General features: G+C 43.2%; 2 protein-coding genes and 1 long non-coding RNA gene across 5 annotated transcripts in view; 2 read left to right on the top strand and 1 right to left on the bottom strand.

Moving 5' to 3' along the window:
- Window positions 1-1,195: 1,195 nt before the first annotated feature.
- On the top strand, window positions 1,196-21,101 carry POLR2D (RNA polymerase II subunit D). 3 transcript variants are annotated; one of them, XR_003131432.3, is made up of 5 exons: window positions 1,207-1,362; window positions 8,666-8,846; window positions 15,044-15,139; window positions 16,299-16,437; window positions 20,859-21,101. XR_003131432.3 is itself a non-coding variant. In XM_025435942.3 (4 exons), the coding sequence occupies exons 1-4, from the start codon at window positions 1,290-1,292 to the stop codon at window positions 16,375-16,377; spliced, it is 429 nt and encodes a 142-aa protein (XP_025291727.1). In that variant the 5' UTR covers window positions 1,196-1,289; the 3' UTR covers window positions 16,378-16,681. The 3 variants fall into 3 exon arrangements, 2 of the variants coding, with proteins under 2 accessions (XP_025291727.1, XP_048953174.1); XM_025435942.3 differs by lacking the exon at window positions 20,859-21,101 and having other exon boundaries at window positions 1,196-1,362; window positions 16,299-16,681; XM_049097217.1 differs by lacking the exon at window positions 16,299-16,437.
- On the bottom strand, window positions 18,432-25,180 carry LOC125753034 (uncharacterized). Its single transcript, XR_007403861.1, has 2 exons — window positions 24,809-25,180; window positions 18,432-21,778 (listed from the first exon to the last, which is right to left on the bottom strand). It is a non-coding gene; the product is annotated as an uncharacterized LOC125753034 (long non-coding RNA).
- Window positions 25,181-25,305: 125 nt separating this feature from the next.
- Window positions 25,306-26,171, top strand: part of WDR33 (WD repeat domain 33) — a 123,160-nt gene continuing 122,294 nt past the window's right edge. The window contains exons 1-2 of the mRNA XM_035702157.2: window positions 25,306-25,476; window positions 25,909-25,979. The gene's annotated coding sequence lies outside the window, so the exon portion shown is untranslated. The remainder of the gene's footprint in view (window positions 25,477-25,908; window positions 25,980-26,171) is intronic.

Genomic DNA, 26,171 nt, shown 5'->3' on the forward strand with positions numbered 1-26,171 from the left:
CTGATGTGTGTGTGCAGGAGACCAAGTGTTGGGTGTTTCTTGAGCCACCACATGGTAGGCATTAGGTGCTCTGTAAGGGCCTGCTGGATGGACAGATGGAAGAGAGGTCTACACTGAGTTCCAGGCCCATTTCTGACGCCAAGTGGCTTCATGTCTCCAGACATGTCAGGACTTCTGTCCTGTGCCTCTAATGAACTGTGTAGGAAACCACTTGGAAACAGTCATAAGCTCTGGCTATGCTATATAATCTATTATTCTACCCAACATATTTCTACTGGAAATATACAAATTAATTTTATAAAAGTTATTATATTTATAAATCAAAGGAATACAAGCACATATTCTTCTCTGGCAACATCTTAATTCATTTTTAAAAAAGATTATTTTTTCGTAAGAGACACACACAGAGGCAGAGACACAGGCAGAGGGAGAAGCAGGTTCCCTGCGGGGAGCCCGACGCGGGACTCGATCCCAGGACCCCGGGGTCACGCCCTGAGCCAAAGGCAGGCGCTCGACCGCCGGGCCACCCAGGTGCTCCGGATTGGCTTACTTTTCTACGTATCATCCAAATGTTTCAACAGATGAATTAAAGGACTGTCAGCATCACTCTCCAGCTGCTTGGAAGCATCGGAATAATCCACTACAAATAATTCTTTTAAGTTTATTTATTTTTAGTAATCTTTACACCCAAGGTGGCCCGAGATCAAGAGTCGTACGCTCTTCCCACTGTGCCAGCCAGGCGGTCCCAAATTAATTTTTAAGATTTTATTTTTACGTGACCCTTACACTGCATGTGGAACGCGAACTCGCAACCCTGAGATCAAGAGTCACAACCACCCACTAGCCAGCCACCCTAATCAGTGGTTTAAGTGACTTAAAGCGCTGCAAGAAAGTCCCCTGTACGTTTTCAGGGCCACTAACCCTCCGTCCACAACGGGAGCTCCCGGGGTCTGAACCCCACCCACAACCTTACGACCCCTCAAGACGCAGAGGCCGAGGCTCGCCGAGGACAAGTAACCGGGCACAGCACGAGCCACGCAGGTAGCCTCGCGGGACTAGGAAGGGGCGTCCGCGCCTCCCACACCGGCCTCCTCTCCTGCCCTCCCGCCGGCCACGCCCACCCGCCCCACCGGCCACGCCCACCCGCCCCGCCGGCCACGCCCACCCGCCCCGCCGGCCACGCCCACCCACCTCGTCGGCCACGCCCCTTCCGGGGCCGAGCCCCGCGCCCCTGCGCTTCCGGCGTGCGCGTTCGGCGGCCCGCGCGTGGACCCCGGCGCGGTGTGCCCATGGCGGCTGGAGGTAGCGATCCGCGGGCGGGCGACGTCGAGGAGGATGCCTCACAGCTCATCTTTCCCAAAGGTGGGGCTGGGGCTGCGCGGCTGCTCCCGGCTGTCCCGCGTGTTCGCCGCAGGCCTGGCGTCCCCACGGACGGGCAGGGGCAGAGAGGATGGGGATGTGGCGGGAGGGGGCCCCCGCGGGCCACGGTGCCTCGACAGGGGCCAGCGGGATTCCAGCCTCTATCCTGGAGCCGTTGGCTCCTTTTTACTCGTTTAAGTCGTTTATTGTATGTGATGAACCACCAAGTGCTGCAGAAATAGACGAGGATGAACAAAGCCCACTCTGGTTAAGGTGAGAAGGACAGACTTTAGTAAGGGGGCTGGGGCGTCTGGCCGGCTCAACCCGTACAGCATGCCAGGCTTTTTTTTTTTTTTTTTTTCCTATTTTCTTTCGAGAGGGCGCGCATACAGGGTGGAGAGGCAGGGCCAGGGGACGGGGAGCTGGCGCCGGGACTGGATTTCTGGTCATGACTTGCGCCAAAGGCGGACGCTCAACCACTGAGCCACCCAGGCAGCCCTAGCTTGCTGGTCTTAAGCTCCGGGTCACGAGCTTGCGCGAGGAGCCTGCTTTAAAAAAATAAAAATGAAATTCGGGCACGATTGCAATAGGGAAAAGAGGCTAGCGTGGACTGAACTCAGTTTCTGTTTGTACGGAGGTGATTGGGCGTTTTAAAGGAGAACGAAGGAACGAAGGGGTTGCCGCGTCTCCGTAGATCAAGGAAGTGAAAAATTAAAAAACGCGGAAAGGGGGATTGGTGCATTTGAAACCCATTTGAGGGTTTATGTCATTTATGTTAACTGGCGCTTATGGAATTTAGGCTTCCGCTCTCCCACAGCTCTTCTCTGAACTCAGAGACGGGCCCTGTCTCTAGGTGTTGGCTGGGACAAGCCGTAAATTATTAACGACAGCTGTCAGTTTTCAGCTCGGTAGGCGCTTTATTTTTTTTATTGCATTTTTTTAATTTGAATTCAATCTCCCAACATATTGGTAGGCGCTTTAAAGAGTCAACCTAGGCAATTAGAAATTGTGTCAGTATTTTGTTCATGTCCTTCTGGGCCACATATGAGGCCCAAAAGCAGGGCTCAGAGGAGCCTGGCTAGAGTTTGGTCAGAAGGCTACAAGTACAGCACATTTTTGTTGTCAGTGAACTTTCTTTGTGCAGTGAGATGTACTTTATTTGTAATTTAGAAACCGAAAATAAGCAGGAAGCTTAAGATTTTAAAATACCATATTTTACAGGCAAGTAAATACGGGAAACCTTAACAATACCCACCTGTTTTAAAATTATTGCATACATAGGAAAAAGTGAAACTCCACACCCTTTCACCCAGAGGGAATACTGTACACAATTAGTACTTACCGTTCCAAGCTAATTTTATGTTTATGAATAAATATTTATGTACAATTTTTTCTTTGTAAAAATGAGATTATGCAAGAGGAATGCTATAGCCTTTTAAAATTTTGATGATATATTATGTAGAACTGTCCTGTTTTGTTTTGTTTTGTTTTGTTTTGTTTTTAAAGCAGCTCTAGGCCCAATGTGGGGCTTGAGCTCACAACCCTGAGATCAGGTGTCCCATGCTCTATGGACTGAGCCAGCCAGGTGCCCCATCATGTTCTTTTAAAGGGTGAGAAATACTTAATGGTTTACCATAATACTTTTTTTTTTATCTGTTGATAGACATATAGGTTGCTTCCAATTTTTTATTTCATTGACTCAAGGTCAAATATTTCCGTAGGATAGCCTCATGAAAGTTTCTGGCATAATAAAAGTATATGTTTATTTTTTTAATGTGTGATAACTCACTGGGAGATGGTCTCTTAATATATGATAAATTAAGCCAGTTTTTTGTGCTTGGGTTTTGTCTGGGTACTTTTTATTTATTTATTTTTTTTGCACAAAATATTTATTTTGATAAAAGCAGGTAACATCTGGTACATGAAAATTTTGTTGAATTAGGTATAATTAGACCTTAGATTCTGTCAGTTAACAGTGTGTCAGAGTTTGGAATATCTGTTTAACTTCTCAGCTCATATGGGGATACACAGTGATTTTTATTTATTTTTATTTTTTAAAGATTTTATTTATTCATGAGAGATACAGAGAGAAGAGAGGCAGAGACACAGGCAGAGGGAGAAGCAGGCTCCATGCAGGGAGTCCGATGTGGAACTCGATCCCAGGGCTCCAGGATCATGTCCTGAGCCAAAGGCAGACGCTTAACCGCTGAGCCACCCAGGCATCCCCTACACAATGATTTTTATGTAGTTTAGAATATCTGAAGATGGGGGACTTCTGAGTTGCTCAGTGAGTTAAGCGTCTGTCTGCCTTTGGTTCAGGTCATGATCCTGGGGTCTTGGGATCTAGACACTTGTCCAGTTCTCTGCTCAATGGGGAGTCTACTGCTTCCTCTCCTCTGCCCCTCCCCCCCGCTTGTCTCTCTTTCAAATAAATAAATAAAATCTTTTAAATAAAAGGGGGGACGCCTGGGTGGCTCAGTGGTTGAGCATCTGCCTTTGACTAAGGGTGTGATCCTGGAGTCCCAGGATTGAGTCCCACATCGAGCTTCCTGCAGGGAGCCTGCTTCTCCCTCGGCCTGTGTCTCTGCCTCTCTGTGTGTCTCTCATGAATAAATAAATAAAATCTTTAAAAAAATAAAATAAAATAAATAAATAAATAAATAAATAAATAAATAAATAAATAAATAAAAGGGAATATGGGAGCGCTTGGTTTGCTCCGTTGGTAGAGCATGCTACTCTTAATCTCGAGGTCAGGGGTGGAACCACCCCTATGTTGGAGGTATACTTTGCTTTAAAAAATATATGTGAAGATACATAGAAACAACAGTAAGTACTTAAAAGATAAGGAAAGCCTTTGCTGTAGATAGAAAGCAAACAAATGTGTGCTAATTCTGTGGGATGGAAGAACAGGTGAGGCAACTGAAAGCGTCTTGAGAGTTTGTAGTTAGTTTTCACAGCATGTTTGCCAGAAAAATAAAATTTTTTTTATCCACAAGAGACCCAGAGACACAGGTAAAGGGGGGAGAAGCAGGCTCCCTGCATGGAACCTGATGTGGGACTTAATCCCAAGACTCCAGGATCACACCCTGAGCCGAAGGCAGAGGCTCAGCCACTGAGCCACCTGCATCTCTCTCTCTCTCTCTCTCTCTCTCTCTCTTTTAAGATCTTATTTATTTTTTCATGAGAGACACAGAGAGAAGCAGAGACACAGGCAGAAGGAAAAGCAGGCTCCATGCAGGGAGCCCAACATGGGATTCGATCCCGGGATTCCAGGATCGTGCCCTGGGCCAAAGGCAGAGGCTAAACCTCTGAGCCACCCAGGGATCCTCTCTCTCTCTCTTTTTTTTTTTTTTTTAAGATTTTTTTTATACATGAAAGTCACACAGAGGCAGAAACCTAGGCAGAGGGAGAAGTAGGCTCCTACAGGAAGCCTGGTATAGGACTCGATCCCAGGACCCAGGATCACGCCCTGAGCCAAAGGCAGAGGCTCAACCACTGAGCCACCCAGGCATCCCTGGAACCATACACTCCAATATGATCCCCATTTCTCCGTTCCCTCAGCTAAAGAAATCCCCTAGAACATTTTGTACCAGAGAGAAAAATATGTAATATGAGAAGATCATCTGAAGTTGCCACCTTTACCATAATGGTTGTAATGGAGTGTCCTCAAGAACATTCACAGTTGAGGTACTGGCCAAGGAATATTTTTCTTTCTTACAGGAACGGGAATTAATAAATTGTGGCTATTCTTAAAATACCAGTGCAGAGGAAGAATAACATACCTGGTTTGGCTGCTTTGGTCTTTCATTGTTTGAAAGGAGTGAGAGTGATGTGTAAATAGTACTTGGACATTACCGTGAGTGAGGAATGGGGGCAGGTGACTGGCCTCCTGGTGTCCTGAAAGCGCTATCCTGTTTTAACAGGTACATTTTACTTAGTACAGAAAGTGAAGCATCTTTCATTGGGCCCATTTTCCAGAAGCCTTAAAAACATCAATAGCTGTAATAAACTTGGGAGATGATTCTTGTTAGTAACTCTGGCTTAGACTCTTGATTTCCTCTTCTTCTCTTCTCTTCTCTTCTCTTCTCTTCTCTTCTCTTCTCTTCTCTTCTCTTCTCTTTTCTTTTTTTGGCTAAGATTTTATTTATTGATGAAAGAGAGAGCCCACAGAGGGGGAGCAGTAGGAAGAGGAAGAAACAGAAGCAGGCCTCCTGCTGAGCAAGGAGCCTGATGCAGGGCTCCATCCCAGGACCCTGAGATTGTGACCTGAGCCAAAGGCAGATGCTTAACCAACTGAGCCACACAAGTGCCCCTGTGGCATTAATGCTACAGCCTCAGAAGCTGAGACTAATCCATTATTTAGGTGCTGTTGCTGCTTTTTCCTCCTATCATGTCACTTGTGACTGTCACTTCGGAGATTTGGAGCCATACACTCCTTTTTTTTTTTTTTTTTTAAGATTCTATTTATTCATGAGACACACAGAGAGGCAGAGGAAGAAGCTGGCTGCCTGTGGGGAGCCTGCTACAGGACTCAATCCCAGGACCCCAGGATCACAATGTGAGCTGAAGGCAGACTCTCAACCATGGAGCCACCCAGGCACCCCTGGAACCATACACCTAATATTTCATGTCCTCTTGATTCATTGCTCTGAAGCAGTAGTTTATTTGTACACCACTGCATCGATACAGAATGGGCAGTGACCTGCACTAGACAGGAATTAGCTCTGAGAGGTTCCTCTTGCTTAAACTCTGCTGACCTCTGGTAGAAAATACCTTTTTGGTGCCTATTAGATTTAGGAGTAATGAGAACTTTTCAAGTAAAAATATTGTTCCCCCCACCCCACATACACACCCAGCCCACAGATGGTTGTGGAAGCAGAGTGGAAGTTCTTGTCACCTGGCCTGAGAAAGAGGCATTACTCAGATGGTGTTAGTGATTTCCCAATAGTAAACATACCCATGACCCATGGAAATGCTAAATTGTAAGTAATTTTGGATTTTCCTCATTATTATTCCTCAGTGTGGGATTAGAAACATGAATCTATGTTTATGAACGGTTCCTACTGTGGAGGAACTCACTGATAAGGAACAGTCAGAAACCAATTCTAGGGACACCTGGGTGGCTCAGCAGTTGAGCGTCTACCTTTGACTCAGAGCGTGATCCTGGAGTCTCAGGATCGAGTCCCTCATTGGGCTTCCTGCATGGAACCTGCTTCTCCCTCTGCCTGTGTCTCTGCCTCTCTCATGAATAAATAAACTTTTAAAAATAAATAAATCCAGTTTTTATTTTATTTTATTTTTAATTTTATTTATTCATGAGAGACACAGAGAGAGAGGCAGAGACACAGGCAGAGGGAGAAGCAGGCTCCATGTACCGGGAGCCTGACGTGGGCCTCGATCCCAGGTCTCCAGGATCATGCCCTGGGCCAAAGGCAGTGCTAAACCACTGGGCCACAGGGGCTGCCCAAATCCAGTTTTTAAAGTTTGCTCACTGGTATTCTTCCTATTCAAGAAGAGGATTATTATTACTTTTAAAGATTTTATTTATTCATGAGAGAGAGAGAGGCAGAGGGAGATGCAGGCTCCATGCAAGGAACCTGACGTGGGACTCGATCCCCGGACCCCTCCCCAGGATCACAACCTGGACCGAAGGTAGATGCCCGCTGCTGAGCCACCCATGTGTCCCAAGAGGACTCTTATTATTTTAATTTTTAATTTAATATTTTAAATATTTATTTATTAATGAAGAGGATTATTTTTAAATGTGTATCAAGGTTGAGCCCAAATGTCCATCGGCTGATGAATGGATAAAGATGTGACACACATACACAATGGAATATGATTCAGCCATAAAAAAGAATGAAATCTTGCCATTTGCAACAATGTAGATGGACCTAGAGTATCATGCTAAGCAAAATAAGTCAGAGAAAGACAAATACTATGTGATTTCACTCACATGGAATTTAAGAAACAAAACAGATGAACATAGGAGGAAAAAAAGGGGGCAAACCAGAAAACAGACATTTAACTACGGAGACAAAACTAAGGGTTGCTAAAAAAAAACAACAACAACAACAAAAAAAACTAAGGGTTGCTAGAGGGGAGGGGGGGATAAGTTAAATGGGGAATGGGTATTAAAGAGGGCACTTGTTGGGTGTCATCTGTAAATGATGAATCACTAAATTATACACCTGAAAATAATAATATACTGTATGTTAGCTGGAATTTAAATAAAAACTTGAAGCTAAAAAAATTAGTTACAAGATTTGTGTGATAGTAAATATTTGAAGTAGGTTTATTTTTTTTTTTTTTTTATTTATGATAGTCACAGAGAGAGAGAGAGAGGCAGAGACACAGACAGAGGGAGAAGCAGGCTCCATGCACCGGGAGCCCGACGTGGGATTCGATCCCGGGTCTCCAGGATCGTGCCCTGGGCCAAAGGCAGGCGCTAAACCGCTGCGCCACCCAGGGATCCCTTGAAGTAGGTTTAGTTGGGGAACAACATAAGATTATGAAATCTAGAGGGTAGGGACTTATTTTTTATTTATTTTTTAAAGATTTTATTTATTTATTCACGAGAGACACAGAGAGAGAGAGAGGCAGAGGCAGAGGGAGAAGCAGGCACCATGCAGGGAGCCTGACATGGGACTTGATCCCGGGTCTCCAGGATCAGGCCCTGGGCTGAAGGCGGCACTAAACCGCTGAGCCACCCGGGCTGCCCAAGGGTAGGGACAAGTCCAATAGTATGTAATAGGTAGTGATCTGGGTGAATGAGTAAATAACAGATTTGTACAGGTACAAAAATAGAATTTGGGATGCATTATTAATGTGTGTTTCCAAATACTTGGCCCTCCCTAAGATGTAATAATTCTTAAAGTTTTGAGTATAATATTAGTATTGTGGAACTAGATTATCAGTTCATGCAAGCTACAGAGAAATAATTGTTGATTATGCTCTATTTTGAAAATCCTAACTGGCCTAATTAGGGTAATGATGTGTTATTACAGGATAATGATATGTCATTGTTGTGACATATCACAACACACATCCTGTGTTGTAGCACATCCAGGTCAGGTTCTTTGACGTTAGAAACTGTCTAGCTGGACTGAGCTAAGTGTTAGTATCTCATGAACTCTACTGTCCCTTGTGGTAGACTGGTCTGGATGAAGATAAAGCTGTGGGATATTGGGCCTCTGGATTTATGCAGGGACAGAAATTTGCTGCTAGTCTTGAAGGCAAAATGAACATTTAGAAGCTGTCTTTTGAAGGAATACTTTCAGCTGACATTTATGCTTCTCACAAATAGAGTTTGAAACAGCGGAGACATTACTAAATTCAGAAGTTCATATGCTTCTGGAGCATCGAAAGCAACAGAATGAGAGTGCAGAGGATGAACAGGAACTTTCTGAGGTCTTCATGAAAACTTTAAATTATACAGCCCGTTTCAGCCGTTTCAAAAACAGAGAGACCATTGCCAGTGTCCGTAGGTGAGTGCTAAAAGAAAGTTTTTATTAATCCAAACTGTTGGGATCCCTGGGTGGCACAGCGGTTTGGCGCCTGCCTTTGGCCCAGGGCGCGATCCTGGAGACCCGGGATCGAATCCCACGTCAGGCTCCCGGTGCATGGAGCCTGCTTCTCCCTCTGCCTGTGTCTCTGCCTCTCTCTCTCTCTCTCTGTGACTATCATAAAAAAAAAAAAAATCCAAACTGTTGGACATCTGTGTAAAATGCTTTTGCTTCTACTGCCACTGCCAGCACTGCCATCCCATGGTCATCATCTGTACCTTTAATGTAAGAAAAATAATATCTGTCTGAAATTTAAAAATTGCTTATGAGATCAAAATTCTTTTTGGCCACCTTTCCACATACCTAAAATCCCAGTGGTCATCCTGCACAGTAACCACTGTTAGTTGGTTATTAGCCTTCCAGATCTTTTCCATGTATTCACATATATATTTTATATATGTATAAAAATATATATATATATATATAACACATAACAGTGTTTTGTGAGTTTTTTTTAATAAAGTGGGCTTATTTATTTAAAATGTCTTCAGGATCTTTATATGTAATTAAGTATAAATCAGGAGCATTCTTTCTGAATCTTTGCTGTACTTCTCAGAAGGCAGCCTTTAGCATTTTTTTCTAAGGCATTGCGTCTCAAATTGGGTAACCTGGAAAAACATGATGTACTAAGGCATATAGGAAGCCACAGGAAAAAAACACATCTTCAAACATCAGTTTTATTTGATGGTAGGTGATTTAAAAGACTTCTACATTAAAACAAACAGATACCAGCATATTGTTGAATAGAACAAAAAATATATGTGAATTCCTGAATTAAATTACAAGACTTAAAACCTTACAGATGCAGAAAGTCATTTGAGCCTGTGCCCCCCAGGTCACCTAGGGATACTTGTGTGCTCTGCTCTGGTGAAAATGTTTGAGAAGTACTGTCCTTAGGAAAAGCAGGTATACAAAAAAAGATGTATATACACAGATACTTTTCAGAGAGCTACTTATAATAGCCAAGGACAGGGAGAAACGTTAAACATTCAACAGTAATTAAATAAATAGTGGTAAATCATTTGGTGAATATATGGTCATTCAAATTGTGGTAGAAAATGAAATCGAAAGATGTTCCCACGTTAAGTGTGCAGAAAATGAAGGTGATAAAATTGTATATGAAGAATAATCTGTTCTAAAAAGTGAATGTACGCATGGAGAAAAGATTGGAGGGAAATTTGCAGAGCTTCCGAGCAAAACTACAAGCTGTTGGGCCTAGGAGATGACCTGGACAGATGAAAGTAGACTTACACATTCAGTATTTTAAACATGTTGGTTCTCCCCAAATTAATGTATACATTTAGTGCCATTCTGGGAGCGCCTGGGTGGCTTGGTTGAATGACTGACTCTTGATTTCAGTTAAGGTCATGATCACAGTGTCATGAGATGGAGCCCTGCATTAGGCTCTTGTAAGAATTGTCAAAAAAAAAATTTTTTTTTGAGAAATATGAAGGGGAGAATTCGTCCTAAAAGATGTAAAACACATTAAAAACTGATAGCAATTGGGACGACTGGGTGGCTCAGTGGTTGAGCGTTTGCCTTTGGCTCAGGGTGTGATTCCGGGATCAGGTCCCCCATTGGGCTCCCTGCAGGGGGCCTGCTTCTCCCTCTGCCTATGTCTCTGCCTTTCTCTGTGTCTCTAATGAAAATAAATAAAATCTTAACGACAAAAAAAAAACAACTGATAGCAATTAAAGTGGTGACACTTTGGCATGAGAATAGATCAGAGGGGGCAGCCCCGGTGGCGCAGCGGCGCAGCGGTTTAGCGCCGCCTGCAGCCTGGGGTGGATCCTGGAGACCCGGGATTGAGTCCTGCATCGGGCTCCCTGCATGGAGCCTGCTTCTCCCTCTGCCTGTGTCTCTGCCTCTCTCTTCGCTCTCTCTGAACAAATAAATGGATAAATCTTAAAAAAAAAAAAAAAAAAAGAATAGATCAGAGGGAAATAATTTTTTTTATAACTTAGAGAGCGAGTGAAAGCACTCAGGGGGGGGGGAAGAGCAGAGGGGAGGGAAAGAGAGAATCTTAAGCAGGCTCCCCACCTAGCATGGAGCCCACTGTGAGCTCATCTCAAGACCCTGAGTCCATGTCCTGAGTCAGAATCAAGAGTCCGAGGCATAACCAATTAAGCCACCCAGGTACCCCTAACGGGGAAATATTTTATTTTTTTTTATAAAGATTTTATTTATTTATTCATGAGAGATACACAGAGAGAGAGAGAGAGGCAGAGACACAGGCAGAGGGAGAAACAGGCTCCATGCAGGGAGCCTGACGTGGGACTCGATCCCAGGTCTTCGGAATCAGACCCTGGGCTGAAGGTGGCGCTAAACCGCTGAGCCACCCGGGCTGCCCGAGGGGAAATATTTTAAAACAAAGTTCAAAACCTATACCTTATACCAAACTTAATTCCTAAGGAATTAAGGATTTGAATACAAACCATGGTGAATAAAAGTGCTTTGTGATAATATGAATGTTTGTATTATTTTGGCTGTGGTTAGTAAGACTTTTAAATGAGGGGAAACTTGATTGACTAGTAGAATATAAGCTTTGTGAGAGCAGGAACTTGGTTATATTCATCACTGTGTAACCTGATTGTAGGCACTAAATATAAATAGTGAATAAATGAATTTGTATAAAAATCTTTAAACTTCCCTACATCAAGTTAAATGCCATATGCAAAATGTAAGTGTAAATAAATGGGGAAAGGATTGATAGCCTTAATTTTTTTATATCCTTAATATTAAAAACTCCCAACAAAGAATTAATAAAGAGATGACACCAGTTTTTAAAAATGTACAGTCTCCAATTAGAGGCTCAGTTTGAATGAGAACTTCAAATGGCTAGCTAATTCACATGAAATAATGCTCATCTTGAAGGAAATCAAAGAAATAGTAAAAGAGGTAAGTAGATTTGAAAAGGTTAAACATTGAGAAACCTACATGTAATGAGTAGGGGAAATAGTATTTATTGCTAGTGGAAGTGTGTACTGGTAAAGCACTTCTAGGGCACTCTCTCTCTCAAGACTCATATTCTTTGACTAGGTAATTCAACCTCTAGGAATTTCTCTTTATTTTTTTTATTTATTTTTTAATTTTTTTTAAATTTTTATTTATTTATGATAGTCACAGAGAGAGAAAGAGAGAGAGGCAGAGACATAGGCAGAGGGAGAAGCAGGCTCCATGCACCGGAAGCCCGATGTGGGATTCGATCCCAGGTCTCCAGGATCGCGCCCTGGGCCAAAGGCAGGCGCCAAACCGCTGCGCCACCCAGGGATCCCCAGGAATTTCTCTTTAAAACACATAATAATTGGGATGCCTGGGTGGCTCAGCAGATGAGTGCCTTTGGCTCAGGGTGTGACCCTGGGGTCCCGGGATCGAGTCCCACATTGGGCTCCCCTGCATGGAGCCTGCTTCTCCCTCTGCCTGTGTCTCTGCGTCTCTCTGTGTCTCTCATGAATAAAGAAATAAAATCTTAAAAAAAAAAAAAAAAACCCACATAGTAATCAATCAGGTACACACAGAAGTATACATGATGTTCAAAACATTATTAAAATGGTAAATTGGGGATCCCTGGGTGGCGCAGCGGTTTGGCGCCTGCCTTTGGCCCAGGGCGCAATCCTGGAGACCCGGGATCGAATCCCACGTCGGGCTCCCGGTGCATGGAGCCTGCTTCTCCCTCTGCCTGTGTCTCTGCCTCTCTCTCTCTCTCTCTGTGACTATCATAAATAAATAAAAATTAAAAAAAAAATTAAAATGGTAAATTGGAGGGGCACCTACTGGGGTATGGGCAGCTTCTGACTCTTGGTTTAGACTCAGGTCATGATCTCAGGGTCGTGAGAATGAGGTTTTTTGTTTTTGTTTTTTTTTAACTTTGTTTATTTATTCATGAGAGACAAAGAGGCAGAGACACAGGCAGAGGGAGAAGCAGGCTCCATGCAGGGAGCCCGACGTGGGACTCGATCCAGGGACCTCAGGATCACGCCCTGAGCGGAAGGCAGGCGCTCAACTGCAGAGCCACCCAGGTGTCCCAAGAGAATGAGTATTTTGTTGGGCTCTGCACTCAGCGGGGAGTCTGCTTGAAATTCTTTTCTTTGGGGCATCTGGGTGGCTTAGTGGATGAGCATCTGCCTTTGGCTCAGGACATGATCCCTGGATCCTGGGATCGAGTTCTGCATCGGGCTCCCTGCATGGAGCCTGCTTCTCCATCTGTCTATGTTTCTGCCTCTCTCTGTGTGTCTCATGAATGAATAAAATCTTAAAAAAAAAAAAAAGAAAAGTCTTCCTTATCTTTTAAGAAAAAAATAAAATGGTGAATAATTGGAAACCGTTGAAATGTTCAATAACAGGAAATTTGGTATATAAATCCACAGCCTTTCGGTGGAATGCTGTCTTCAGGGTGGAGTTATTCGTGTACTAATGTGGAAGACAACTTCTGTGTCGTTGACTGAAAAAAGGCCAATCAGAATAACATTTGTTACGATTTCTTTTATTTTATTATTTTATTTTATTTAAAGATTTTATTTATTTATTCATGAGAGACACAGGCAGAGGGAGAAGCAGGCTCCATGCAGGAAGCCTAACATGGGACTCAATCCCGGGACTCCAGTATCATGTCCTAGGCTGAAGGCAGGGGCCAAACCGCTGAGCCACCCAGGGATTCCCTCTTTTGTTTATTTTAATTATATTGTCTCAAAAATTTTTATAAAGAGGAAGGGAAGGGGAATCTCCATGAAAATGTTAATAGTTATTTTTCAGGATTTCAGGTTATTTTCACCTTTTTGGTGTTTCTTTGTATTGTTTATAAGTGAGCTTTTTTTTTTTTTTTTAAGATTTTATTCAGTTATTCATGAGAGACACAGAGAGTGAGAAAGAGGCAGAGATCCAGGCAGAGGGAGAAACAGGCTCCATGCAGAGAGCCTGATGCGGGGCCTGATGGGACTTCAGGATCACGGCCTGGGCCGAAGGCAGGTGCTAAACCCCTGAGCCGCCCAGGGATCCCTGAGCATAGGTTCATTTAATAACAAATCCCTCCACACAGATATATACACTATTTTATAAACTTCCCATGTTAGTAAGTTTACAATATTAAATAAATTAAGATAGCTTTTACTGAGTGACAAAGTTATGAAACAATGTGTGAGTTTATATTCTAAAACAGAAAAGTATTTGGAATGGTACACTAAGATAATAGCATTGATTCTGTTTAGGTAATGATATGGGTAGCTTTTCTTTTTCTCTCCTGTATTTTCAGAATTTTGTATGATAACTACAATGCTTATAATAGAATAATCACAGTAAATGTTTTGTTTCTGAACAGATAATTAAGGTCTCTGAAACCAGATTTACTGTGGATGAGCTCTTATTTTAAGAGCTAAATGTGTAAGAAGGCAAGATAAGATTTGACAGTGTTTTAGACAATTTGAACTAGAATAGAAGTGCATTTAAAATAAGATGCAAAAATAAAAGAAGATGCAGTTTACACAAATATTTGTACAAAGTAAGGTATGCCTATATTTATTTTTTAGGTAAGTTTATAAGATTTTATTTATTTGACAGGGAGAGAAAACACAAGCAGGGGGAGTAACAGGCAGAGGGAGAAGGAGAAGCAGGAGTCCCACTGAGCAGGGGAGCCTAATGTGGGGCTCCATCCAGGACTCTGGGATCATGATCTGAGCTGAAGGCAGACGCTTAATCAACTTTTAGATAAGTTTAAGAGAATTTCCTTCCAAGTCAAAATACACAAACATCATGTATTTGTAATAAAATTAATGTTGAAAGAAGCAAGGTACAGTGATAAAAGCAGAGAACAGCAAAATAAATTCTTGGGGAAGGTTGTACAGTCCGTAAATTACATAGTAATTTTTCAAAAGTTAAAATAGGGGGTTCTCAGGCCTGATGTGCTCTGATTGCTTTTGTGTCTGCCTGATTTCATTGTAACTTTGTGTTCTCCAAGAATAGGAACAGGAAGTGAATTTAAAGTAGATTTTGCAGCCAAGCTTAACCATGTAGAAATAATTGGAAGTGCTTTACTTTTTTTTCATACTTGTTAACTACTTTTCATTCTCTTTTCCTACTCATCATTCTTTGATTTTGTTTGTTTTGATTTTCTTCACCATGATCAGCTTGTTGCTCCAGAAGAAGCTTCATAAGTTTGAGTTGGCCTGTTTGGCCAACCTTTGCCCAGAGACTGCTGAGGAGTCAAAGGCACTGATACCAAGGTAAGCACCGCTGTGCTGAGTTCTGTGTATAAAATTCCTACAAGTAGAATCACTTTGTCTAAAAAGTATGTATTTTTAAAATCGGGACAGATAGCACCAACAGGGTGTGAATATGATTTGTAGCCATGCCAGCTGTTAGCAAAAATGTGGACCAGCTGAATCTCTCACATTGGTGGTAGGAGTGCAAATTATATCTTTTTTATTATTATTTTTATTTATTTTATGATAGTCACACAGAGAGAGAGAGAGAGAGAGAGAGAGAGGCAGAGACACAGGCAGAGGGAGAAGCAGGCTCCATGCACCGGGAGCCCGACGTGGGATTCGATCCCGGGTCTCCAGGATCGCACCCTGGGCCAAAGGCAGGCGCTAAACCGCTGTGCCACCCAGGGATCCTAGGAGTGCAAATTAGTACAGTCACTTTGGAGAGCAGTTTGGCTACATCTAGTAAAGTTAAAGATGATTATACCCTGTTATCTAAAAATCCATTCCTGGGTACATGCCTAAAAGCAGCTCATACCATTCTACAAGGAGGCATGTATTCTAATGTTCATTACTGCAGTGTTAGTGATAACAGAAGCTTGACAGTCAGTAAACGAGAGGATGGATAAATCATTTATGTAGCAGTGCAAAAATTAATGAACTGGAACAATATGGAGTATAACTAATACCAGAATCAATTCGGAGTGAAAAAATTTGCAGGATAAATGTATTACAATGTCATTTCTTAAAAGTTTGAAAACAGTGCTGCATATGGCTTGTAGATACCTTTATATATGTATATAATAATAAGTTTAAAAATATGTATAGGAATGATAAATACAAATGCAGGATAATGGTTATTAATTCTGGGGAAGGTATTGCAATGGGGGGAGCATACACAGAGCCATTAATTTATTCCTGTTGTGTTTATTAAAGAAATCTAAATCAAGTAGGGGTAGCTGTTAGGGTTAACATATTTTTATACTTTCTTAAATCTTTGAAACACTTCATATGTGTTTAAAAGGAATGGCAGAAATAAAGCTGAAGGTAGAGGTGTCAGTGTTTAGAGGTAAATGGAGAAGTGTATAAGTGGTGCTCAAAGATGAGCATGTGTTCAAAAGAGTGTAGGGAACATTGTCAATTCCTGAGATACTCATTTCTTTTGGTTTTCTTCTTGTAGCTTGGAGGGGCGGTTTGAAGATGAGGAGCTACAGCAGATTCTTGATGATATCCAGACCAAGCGCAGCTTTCAATATTAGTCTCCAAATATTGCTCCACTGCTGAGGGAACTGTGTCCCAAGCCCATCACCACTGACCAGGTGTCTGGAGCTGACTTACACGGAAATACTATTGCAGAAGACAGTTGGGCTTCCTTTGGCTAGAACAAGTTAGCTTGGTCTCAGTTTAGGTTGCTGTTTTAGACTTAACTCCGAGACCATGGTAACCTGGCCTTCCCTCTTGGAGGGGGAGGCGTGAGGGGTGATGCGCATATAAGCTACACTAGTGACTACCTTCTACCACAGTTTTGGTACCTGTGTTATTTTTAAATTGTTTTTGTTTTAAGATTGTGTTTGGCTTTGTTTTTTTTTTGTCTGTTTTGTTTTGTTTTGAGTAGTCTCTCCCCCCAGTGTGGGGCTTGATCTCATTACCCCCAAGGTCAAGACTTGCAGGCTCCACTGACTGAGCCATTCAAGCACCCCTTTTTTTTTAAGATTTTAATTTTTTAGCCCCTGTGTTAATTTGATTCCTAAGATCTCATGTTTTAATTTCAGCGTATTTGTAGTTTTTGAAACTACAGGAAACGACAGTCTTATCTCAATGCAAAAGGAAGAATTAAAGGGCCCTTGGCTGATTCAGTTGGTAGAGCATGTGACTCTTGATCTCAGGGTGGTGAGTTCAAGCCCCATATTGGGCTTGGTGCCTACTTTAAAGAAACAAGGAAGGAACCCCAAATATAAACACAAAAGGAAGAATTAAATCAGACGTGTACCATCATCTGAAATTCTTACAGAAAGGATGATGGTGTTAATGACTGAGACAGCATTGGCATCATTGTATTTAACCCAGAAGTCAAGGAAGAAGCTCACCAGGGAAAGTAGTTATACCTGAAGATAACTGCCAAACATGGGGGGCTCGTAGCCTTGGGGTTGATCAGTAATGGGCCTTTTTTCTTGAGTGTTGAAGGATGTAGATTTGGAGGCAGTGGTCCTAAACCACTATTTTCTCACTCCCAGGTTAAGATTTTTTTTTTTTTCCTTCATGGGCCAGACTTGAGGGTCTGAACATTTTGAAGACTCCTTGTATGGGGCGTCCAGTCCAAACTCTGTCATGCAACTCAGCAGCAGGTGATATCTGATGGGGTGATTGGGAAGGAGGGAGCCTGCCCCTTCCTGAGCCACTACAGTGAAGTCACTCGATGTAAAGCTAGTTGTTGGAAACTCTTTGATAAATACTCTAAGGATCCCTGGGTGGCTCAGCGGTTTGGTGCCCGCCTTTGGCCTAGGGTGTGATCCTGGAGACCCGGGATCAGGTCCCACATGGGGCTCCCTGTGTGGAGCCTGCTTCTCCCTCTGCCTGTGTCTCTGCCTCTCTCTCTTTCTCTCTCTGTGACTATCATAAATAAATAAAAATTAAAAAAAATTAAAATGTGGATAATAAATGTATCTATTCTGTAGATATTTTCAGAAGATTACTAAAGAGAGCCTATTAGTGTCTGACATGTATTATTCTCCTTTTTCTTTTCTTTTCTTTTTTTTTTTTTTTTATTCTCCGTTTTCTTTAAATCAAAGTTTGAGGGCCACCTGGGTGGCTCAGTCAGCTAAACATCTGCCTTCAGCTCAGGTCATGATTTCAGGGTACTGCTCAGCGAGGAGTCTGCTTCTCCCTCTCCTGCCCCTTCACTCGTTTTCTCTGTTAAATAAATAAAATCCTTAGGCGGGGAAAACCTTCTTCAGAAAGCAAAATTAACTGGAAGAAACTTCTCTTGAAAATTGACATTCTGGTTTAATGAATATTTATTCAACTTAAGGCTTGAAGAAGCATCACTGAATAAAGTCTGAGTAGCACAAGCCATTCTTATCAAAATGTTTTAAGCTTATTTATAAAACCACTGACACCTACATAGACTTGCATGTGAATGATCATTGTAGTATTTTTTTATTTATGATAGTCACACAGAGAGAGAGAGAGAGGCAGAGACATAGGCAGAGGGAGAAGCAGGCTCCATGCACCGGGAGCCTGACGTGGGACTCCATTCCGGGTCTCCAGGATCGCGCCCTGGGCCAAAGGCAGGCACTAAACCGCTGCACCACCCAGGGATCCCTGATCATTGTAGTATTATAATAGCCAATAACGGATCAGTCTGAATGCCCACCAACTGGTGAATTATAAACAAAATACATATTCTAAATAGCAGAATACTATTCAGCAATAAAAAAAGGAAAACATGAAAGGCAAAATTGCTGAAGCCTGCAGGATATGCCAGTGGTATGACATTTTCAATTTTTATTATGAAAAATTTAAACAGGGAAGCTCAAAAGACCAGTACTTTAATCACCTATTTGCTCATCACCTACATTTAACAGATAATATTTGCTTCACCTCTATTTTTGCTAAGATGCAGTTGAAAGCAGCTCGACACTTGATTGAAATACTTAAGCGTGCATTTTAAAAAATACTTTATTTGTAAGTAGCATTATTGCACTTGGGAACATTGACCAGAATCACCTCATCTCTAATACTCAGTTCATATTTAAATTTTCCTGTGGTGAGTTACGAGCCAAAGGTGAGACCAGTGTTGGTGTAATTTAGAATGAAAGCAGTTATCATCAAGGATCTAAACTGCATGGGATCCCTGGGTAGCTCAGCGGTTTAGCGCCTGCCTTTGGCTCAGGGCACAATCCTGGAGACCCAGGATCGAGTCCTGCGTTGGGCTCCTGGCATGGAGCCTGCTTCTCCCCCTGCCTGTGTCTCTGCCTCTCTCTCTCTCTCTCTCTCTCTCTCTCTCTCAATCATGAACAAATCTTTTTTAAAAAAGAAAGGATCTAGGGATCCCTGGGTGGCGCAGTGGTTTAGCGCCTGCCTTTGGCCCGGGGCGTGATCCTGGAGACCCGGGATCGAATCCCACGTCGGGCTCCCGGTGCATGGAGCCTGCTTTTCCCTCTGCCTGTGTCTCTGCCTCTCTCTCTCTCTCTGTGACTATCATAAATAAATAAAAATTAAAAAAAAAAGGATCTAAACTGACACTTGTGAAAAATAGACATGTGGTCACTGCCATTATATTGCTGTAAGGAACCTTGACAAAAATACCTGTATGCAGGCTTGGATAAAAACAAACAAGGTAGATCTCGGGTCCCAAGTAGCACTTGATAGTAACACGTCTGCAGTCTTCCTTGATTGTCACCAGGAGTGCAGGTGGGTGGACTAGAAGCAGAAGGTGGTGAATGGTAGCAGAGAAAAGCAAGTCTGTATGCCACTGAATCTTAAGACTAGGGTTATGTGCAACTCCTTTTGCTTTGCACAGCACTGAGTAGGCACTTAATAGTAAATGCTGAGTAAATAGCCCCTATTTTGAGAAAGGTCAGTGTGGAGCTTCAAGGAGAGGCAAGAATGTATCAGAGTGAGAAAATCAGAGGGTTCCATGAGTTAGGGTGGTGGGCAAGCAGCCCAGAATATACCTGGCAGCTTTGAATGACAAGCCAAAGGTGTCATTCTCTGCCCTGTCCAACATGGGAGATAATAGCCACATGCAGCTATTGAGCACTTCAGCCTGGTGTGACTCAGGAACAGCATTTTATTTATTTTTTTTTTAAGATTTTATTTATTCATGAGAGACAGAGATGCAGAGACAGAGGCAGAGGGAGAAGCAGGCTCCATGCAGGGAGCCCGATGTGGGACTCGATCCCGGGTCTCCAGGATCAGGTCCTGGGCTGAAGGCAGGCGCTAAACCGCTGAGCCACCCAGGGATCCCCAGTTTTACTCAATTTAAATTAAAAAAATTAAATAGTTACTAGTGGCCTGTGGTTACTGGATTGGACAACACAGCTCTCAGCTACCAACACAGCTGTCCTGCAAGCCACTGAAAGAAGGATTTCAGGTAGATTAACTGTTGACAAAAGCAGCAGTAATCATAGGACCATTAATCACAATTTGGAGTTTAATCATATACATCATTTTCTATACATTACGGAGTTTTTTTGTGTAATACAAGTTCTGCTTTTGAAAATCTACCTTGGGGGCAGCCCCGGTGGCGCAGCGGCTTAGTGCCGCCTGCAGCCTGGGGTGTGATCCTGGAGACCTGGGATCGAGTCCCGCATTGGGCTTCCTGCATGGGGCCTGCTTCTCCCTCTGCCTGTGTCTCTGCCTCTCTCTCGCTCTCTCTGAATGAATAAATAAATAAATCTTTACAAGAAAGAAAGAAAGAAAATCTACCTTGGGGTGCCCAGGTGGCTCAGTTGGTTATGCATCTGACTTTGGGTCAGGGCAGGATCTTGGGCAGTCCTGGGATCAAACTCCCCCTGGTTGTGCTATGCACCCAATGGGGAGTCAGCTTCTCCCTCTCCCTCTGTCCCCCGTGCTCTGTCTCTCAAAATCTTTAAAAATAAAAATCTGCCTGAAAAAAAAAGAAAATCTGCCTGTACTACTACTGCTTGTAGACAAAATGATGAAAGTGATTTTAAGGAAACATTTGGCAATAGTGAAGGTGAATAACTACTTTTCCTAATTCATTTTGCCTTTTCAGCGGGCTGGTAACTTATGCTGAATTTAAAAGTCAAGATGTGGACAGCCTTGGGTGGCTCAGTGGTTTGGTGCCGCCTTCAGCCCAGGGCATGATCCTGGAGACCCTGAATGGAGTCCCACATCAGGCTCCCTGCATGGAGCCTGCCTCTCCCTCTGCCTGTGTCTCTGCCTCTCTGTGTGTGTGTGTCTCTCATAAATAAATAAAGTCTTAAAAAATAAATAAAGTCAAGATGTTATCACCTTCTACGGTTTCCAATACTCATATTTTGTAATTCTAATAAATGTGTCCCAGAGGCAGGATACTTCCAATTTCACAACTGGTATCTTTTAGTAAGTTCTACCTCTATCTCCCAAGCCACATCAACACCATCTTGTAGCCATGCACGTCTTAAATACATTCTTGTGGAGAGCTTATAAAATGAACTTAACATTTCTCCATATGCAAAAGCAACTGGAAGTTACAAGTACTTGGAAAACAGTACTTCCTAAACTTAGAAGAAATAAAAAACACGGACAGACTTGATGTAAGAATTTAAAATTACAGGACACCTAGGTTGTGCAGTTGAGCATCTAACTCTTGGTTTCTGCTCAGATCTTAATCTCAGGATTGTGAGATTGGGTCCTGTGTTGGCCTGGGTGTTGGGCTCTTTGTTCAGTGTAGAGTCAGCTTGAGAGTCTCTCTTCTCCCTTTGCCCCTCCCATTTCTGCTCTCTCTCTAAAGTGATAAATCATTAAAGTTAAAATCACTAACTTAAGGCAATCAACAGGGATCCCTGGGTGGCGCAGCGGTTTGGCGCCTGCCTTTGGCCCAGGGCGCGATCCTGGAGACCCGGGATCGAATCCCACGTCGGGCTCCCGGTGCATGGAGCCTGCTTCTCCCTCTGCCTGTGTCTCTGCCTCTCTCTCTCTCTCTCTGTGAGACTATCATAAAAAAATTAAAAAAAAAAAAAGAAATCACTTAAGGCAATCAACAGACTAATAAAGTTTATACCAGAGAACATAGGCAGCGTGAAGATATTTTATAGAGGTTTCTTTCTTCTTTTTTTTTTTTTAGGGGCACCTGGGTAGCTCAGTCAGTTAAGCAGCTGCCTTTGGCTCAGGTCATGATCCCAGGGTCTTGGGATTGGGCTCCTCATTGAGCTCCCCACTCAATGGGCAGCCTGATCTCCCTCTCCACCACTTGACTTGTGCTCTCTCACACACGCACTCTCCCCAAAAAATAAAATCTTGGGATGCCTGGATGGCTCAGCGGTTGAGCGTCTGCCTTTGGCTTAGGGCATGATCCTGTTCCAGGGATAGAGTCCCACTCTGGGCTCCCTGCGAGGATCCTGCTGCTTCTCTCTGCCTCTCTCTCTGTCTCGAATGAATGAATGAATGAATGAATGAATGAATAAATAAATAAATAAATAAATAAATAAATAAATAATAAAATCCTTTAAAAAAATTTGGAAGGGAAAAAAAAAAAGAATACAAAGTGTAATGGCCCAAAGGTGGGAAGGAGCTTGGGAGAAATAGGAAAAGGTAGTGGACCTGAGAGCGGTGTATGGCTGTATAGGGAAGGGTTGTAGGGCGCTATGTGAAGGGAGCAGCTTTGGAGAGGGAGCTGGCAGGGGAGACAGGCTGGGGGGTCAAGAGGATTGGAGGTGGAAGGAACTTGTGTATGTTTATGTGTCAATGGGACTGACCCAGGGGGACTGAAAAATTTGCCATGTGGGATAGAAGAGATGTGCAATAACAAAGTTTACATAGAGGAAAAAGAAACAGGGTCCAGTGGCTAAGTGGAGGAGAGGCACAGTAAGAGGATAGAGTTTATATATTTTTTACGAAGGAAGGCAGAGAATGTGCACACACAAAGCAGGCATGTACGCTAGTAGATTTGGTCCTGTGAAGACGATGTCACCAAGTTTATAAACTACAGATATAAGGAACCACATGGTTGGGTGAGGGGAGGTGGAGGTGGTGTTCTCAGATGAGGGAAGAGGATCATAGGTTGTATAAACAAAAGCATCCCCCAAAATGGGTTGAGTACCATAAAAATGTTCATACATCTGACCTAGTGATTCTGTTTCTGGAAATTATATACCAAATATCTGGAACACCAAAAAAGCTGTCGGGAGCTGATTCTTTTTCCAAGAGAGAAATAGTATGGTATGTTATGGTCACTGTTCATGGAATATGTCTCACCTATTAAACAGGTGAGCTTTTTTTCAGAAGCTAAATGGCTTACAACCAAAATATTTTGATTTAGATAGACATTAAGGACATTATGCTACGTGAAATATCAGAGAAAGACAAATACCATATAATCTCACTTATATGTGGATTCTAAAAAACCCAACGTTGGGATGCCTGGGTGGCTCAGTGGCTGAGCATCTGCCTTCAGCTCGGGTTGTGATCCTGGGATCCGGGATCGAGTCCCACATTGGCCTCCTGCGGGGAGCCTGCTTCTCCCTCTACCTATGTCTCTGCCTCTCTGTCTCTCATGAATAAATAAATAAATCTTAAAAAAAAAAAGAAGGCCTGGGGATATAATACACAGCAGGGTGACCATAGTTAATAATACCATATTGTAGGTGCACCTGGGTGGCTCAGTTGATTAAGCACCAGGTTTTTGGTTTGGGCTCAGGTCATGATTTCATGGGTCATGGGACAGAGTATGTGTCAGGCCCTGCAGTCAGGGAGGAGTCTGCTTGAAGCTCCTCTGCCCTGCCCCTCCTCCATTTCTGTGCCCTCTCTCTCTAAAATAAATAAATTGTTGAAAAAGATAATACTATATTGTATGATTAAAAGTTGCCAAGAGTAGATCTTGAAAGTTGTCACCACTGGAAAAAAAACTGTAACTATGTGAGGTCATGGATGTTAACTAAACTTATTGTGGTTACCATTTCACTTGTATGTATATATATTTACATATGCACACATAATATATATGTACAATTATATATATAATCATTAATACAGTATTATATCTCAGTTACCTCAATAAGGCTTGAAAAATACATAAAACTTAAAAAAATTTTGATTTTGGAAAAAAAAATTTTTTGATTTTGGGACACGTGGTTGGCTCCACTGGAGGAGCATGAACTTTTTTTTAAAAAAGACTTTATTTATTCATGAGAGGCCGAGGGAAAAAGCAGGCTCCACACAGGGAACCCGATGTGGGACTTGATCCCAGGACTCCAGGATCATGTGCTGGGCCAAAGGCAGGCACTAAACCACTGAGCCACCCAGGCTTCCCAGAGCATGAACTCTCTCCATCTTGAGGTTGTGAGTTGGAGCTCCATGTTGAGTGTGGTACCTACTTAAAAAAAATTTTTTTTTATTTGACTTAAAGTAAAAATTAGATAGTTGAGTAAACATACAAAACGGGGTAAACATTTGTACTTCCAAAAGGAACGCTTAAGAACTGAACCTGCCTTCTCCTTCAGCTTAGACAGGAAAGTGCCAAATGCTCAGTTCTGTTCCCTTCACCCACAACGGAACTCTGGATGTCACACCTGCTGACCCCTGCCTACCAGGCCTGCACTCACCTGGACAGACTGGAGCAAAGGCCTCAGCCCCCTGCCCTGATACCAAACCAGCCCTTGGGCTCTCTGAATACTAAAAATTGACAGGCCGAAGGAGAGTTCCAGCGAGGCTTTGTTGGAGTTTATGCTCCAGCACAAGGGAAGCAACGCAGGAGAGTCCTCAGGCTGGCTCCCAAAGAGGTCACCCAGCGAGCTTTAAAGAGATTTAGTAAAAGGGAGATACCTAGATTGTTTTTCCCCGCTCTTGTGCACTGGCTCTCTCGTGCCTCCCACGTCTCATTTGCGTATTACATCTCCGCCCCCGGGCGTGACTTTTAGTATTAAAATGAGGGAGGAGGTCGGCGAGAGGTCACCGTTGGCCAGAATCTCACGCAAGTGGGGTCCTCCTCTCCCAGCGGGCTTCGCTTTTAGGTAAATCTCCTACCTGCTTTCCCCTGTGTCCTTTCACTCGGGGCCACTCAGCTTTTCCCTCCGCACAGCTGGCGAGGAACGCTGGATCTTGTGGTTAGGGCTGCGGGGACGCGAGTCCAGTCCTAGTCCTAAGAAGGCGTGGGCAGCTTCAGAGCCTCCTCCGGTGGTGCCGCCAACCCTCCAAGTCGCCCACTGCAGCTGGCGAGCCGCAGTTGTCACAGATTTCAACATTTAAAAAAAAACTCATTTATACATGAGAGACGCAGAGAGAGTGGCAGAGGGAGAAGCAGGCTCCGTGCACCCGGAGCCCGACGTGGGGCTCGACGTGGGGCTCGATCCCGGGTCTCCAGGATCACGCCCTGGGCTGAAGGCGCTAAACCGCTGGGCCACGCGGGCTGCCCGCAGGGTTTAGCATCTATTTGCATTTCAGAATCCTATGAGGAGGCTGGCAGTTGTAATATGCGGCTGTCAAGTGGAAGAACAAAACCGTTAGCCGCGGGTCCTGTTCTCCGTGCAGAAAATGGGCTGGTTTAAATAATCATACTCACAGCTTGCCTCCCTGTAGAAGATTGCACAGAGGCAGCTCTCCGCGAAACCGGGATTCTGGCTCGACTCTTGTCGGACCTCACAGTTTTTCAGTTTTTCAAACTTGCTTCTGCCAGTCTCTGATTTTCCATAAACGTGTGTGTGTGTGTGTGTGTGTGTGTGTGTGTGTTTTAAGACTTTATTTATTTATTTGGGGGAAGAAGGGCAGAGAGAGAGAGAATCCCAAGCCACTCTGCACTGAGCTGGATGCAGAGCTTGATCTCCCAACCCTGAGATCATAACCTGAGCTGAAATCAAGAATCTGATGCTTAACTGCCACCCAGGTGCCCCTCGATAAGCAGGAGCAGGAATGGTTTTCAAAATATTTAACGACTTAGGGGCCATTGACATTCGTGCAGCCTGACATTGAGTCTCTAATTGCCAGATCAGCGTAAGGTCCTGGGCAGATGGGAGTGGTCAGAAGTTACTTAGAAAGATATTTAAATATTTTAGTAACTGGTCTGGGCCTGGGGTACTACCCAGCTGAATCTCCTCTTTTCTTTCTCTCTCACACACGTTTATACACAGGTCCTGGAACTCCCAAGGTTTATTTGCATTCGAATAGAGAAGGAGCCAGGACAGGCTACCCTCGAGTCCAGGTATTTGTGGCTATGCACTGTTAAGTGTTTTATATAACTTATTGAAACTTCGAGAATTTTTAAAACACCATAAGGCCCTTATGCTCTTCTACTCTCTAATACTTTTATATATAACCTTATCAACATCAGGTCATTTATTCATTCAACACATGTTACTGAGTGCCCACCATATGAAGTTGGGATTAAAGAAAG

This window comes from Canis lupus, chromosome 19 (assembly GCF_003254725.2).
Source record: "Canis lupus dingo isolate Sandy chromosome 19, ASM325472v2, whole genome shotgun sequence".
NCBI lineage: Eukaryota > Metazoa > Chordata > Mammalia > Carnivora > Canidae > Canis > Canis lupus.

What these genes read in the sequence shown, in the direction of transcription:
- POLR2D (XM_049097217.1), top strand. Translation starts at nt 1,290, where the DNA reads ATGGCGGCTGGAGGTAGCGATCCGCGGGCGGGCGACGTCGAGGAGGAT. An exon ending in ACAGCTCATCTTTCCCAAAG is followed by an intron (nt 1,363 to 8,665) that starts GTGGGGCTGGGG and finishes TCTCACAAATAG; the next exon opens with AGTTTGAAACAGCGGAGACA. An exon ending in TCAAAGGCACTGATACCAAG is followed by an intron (nt 15,140 to 20,858) that starts GTAAGCACCGCT and finishes TTGCCTTTTCAG; the next exon opens with CGGGCTGGTAACTTATGCTG.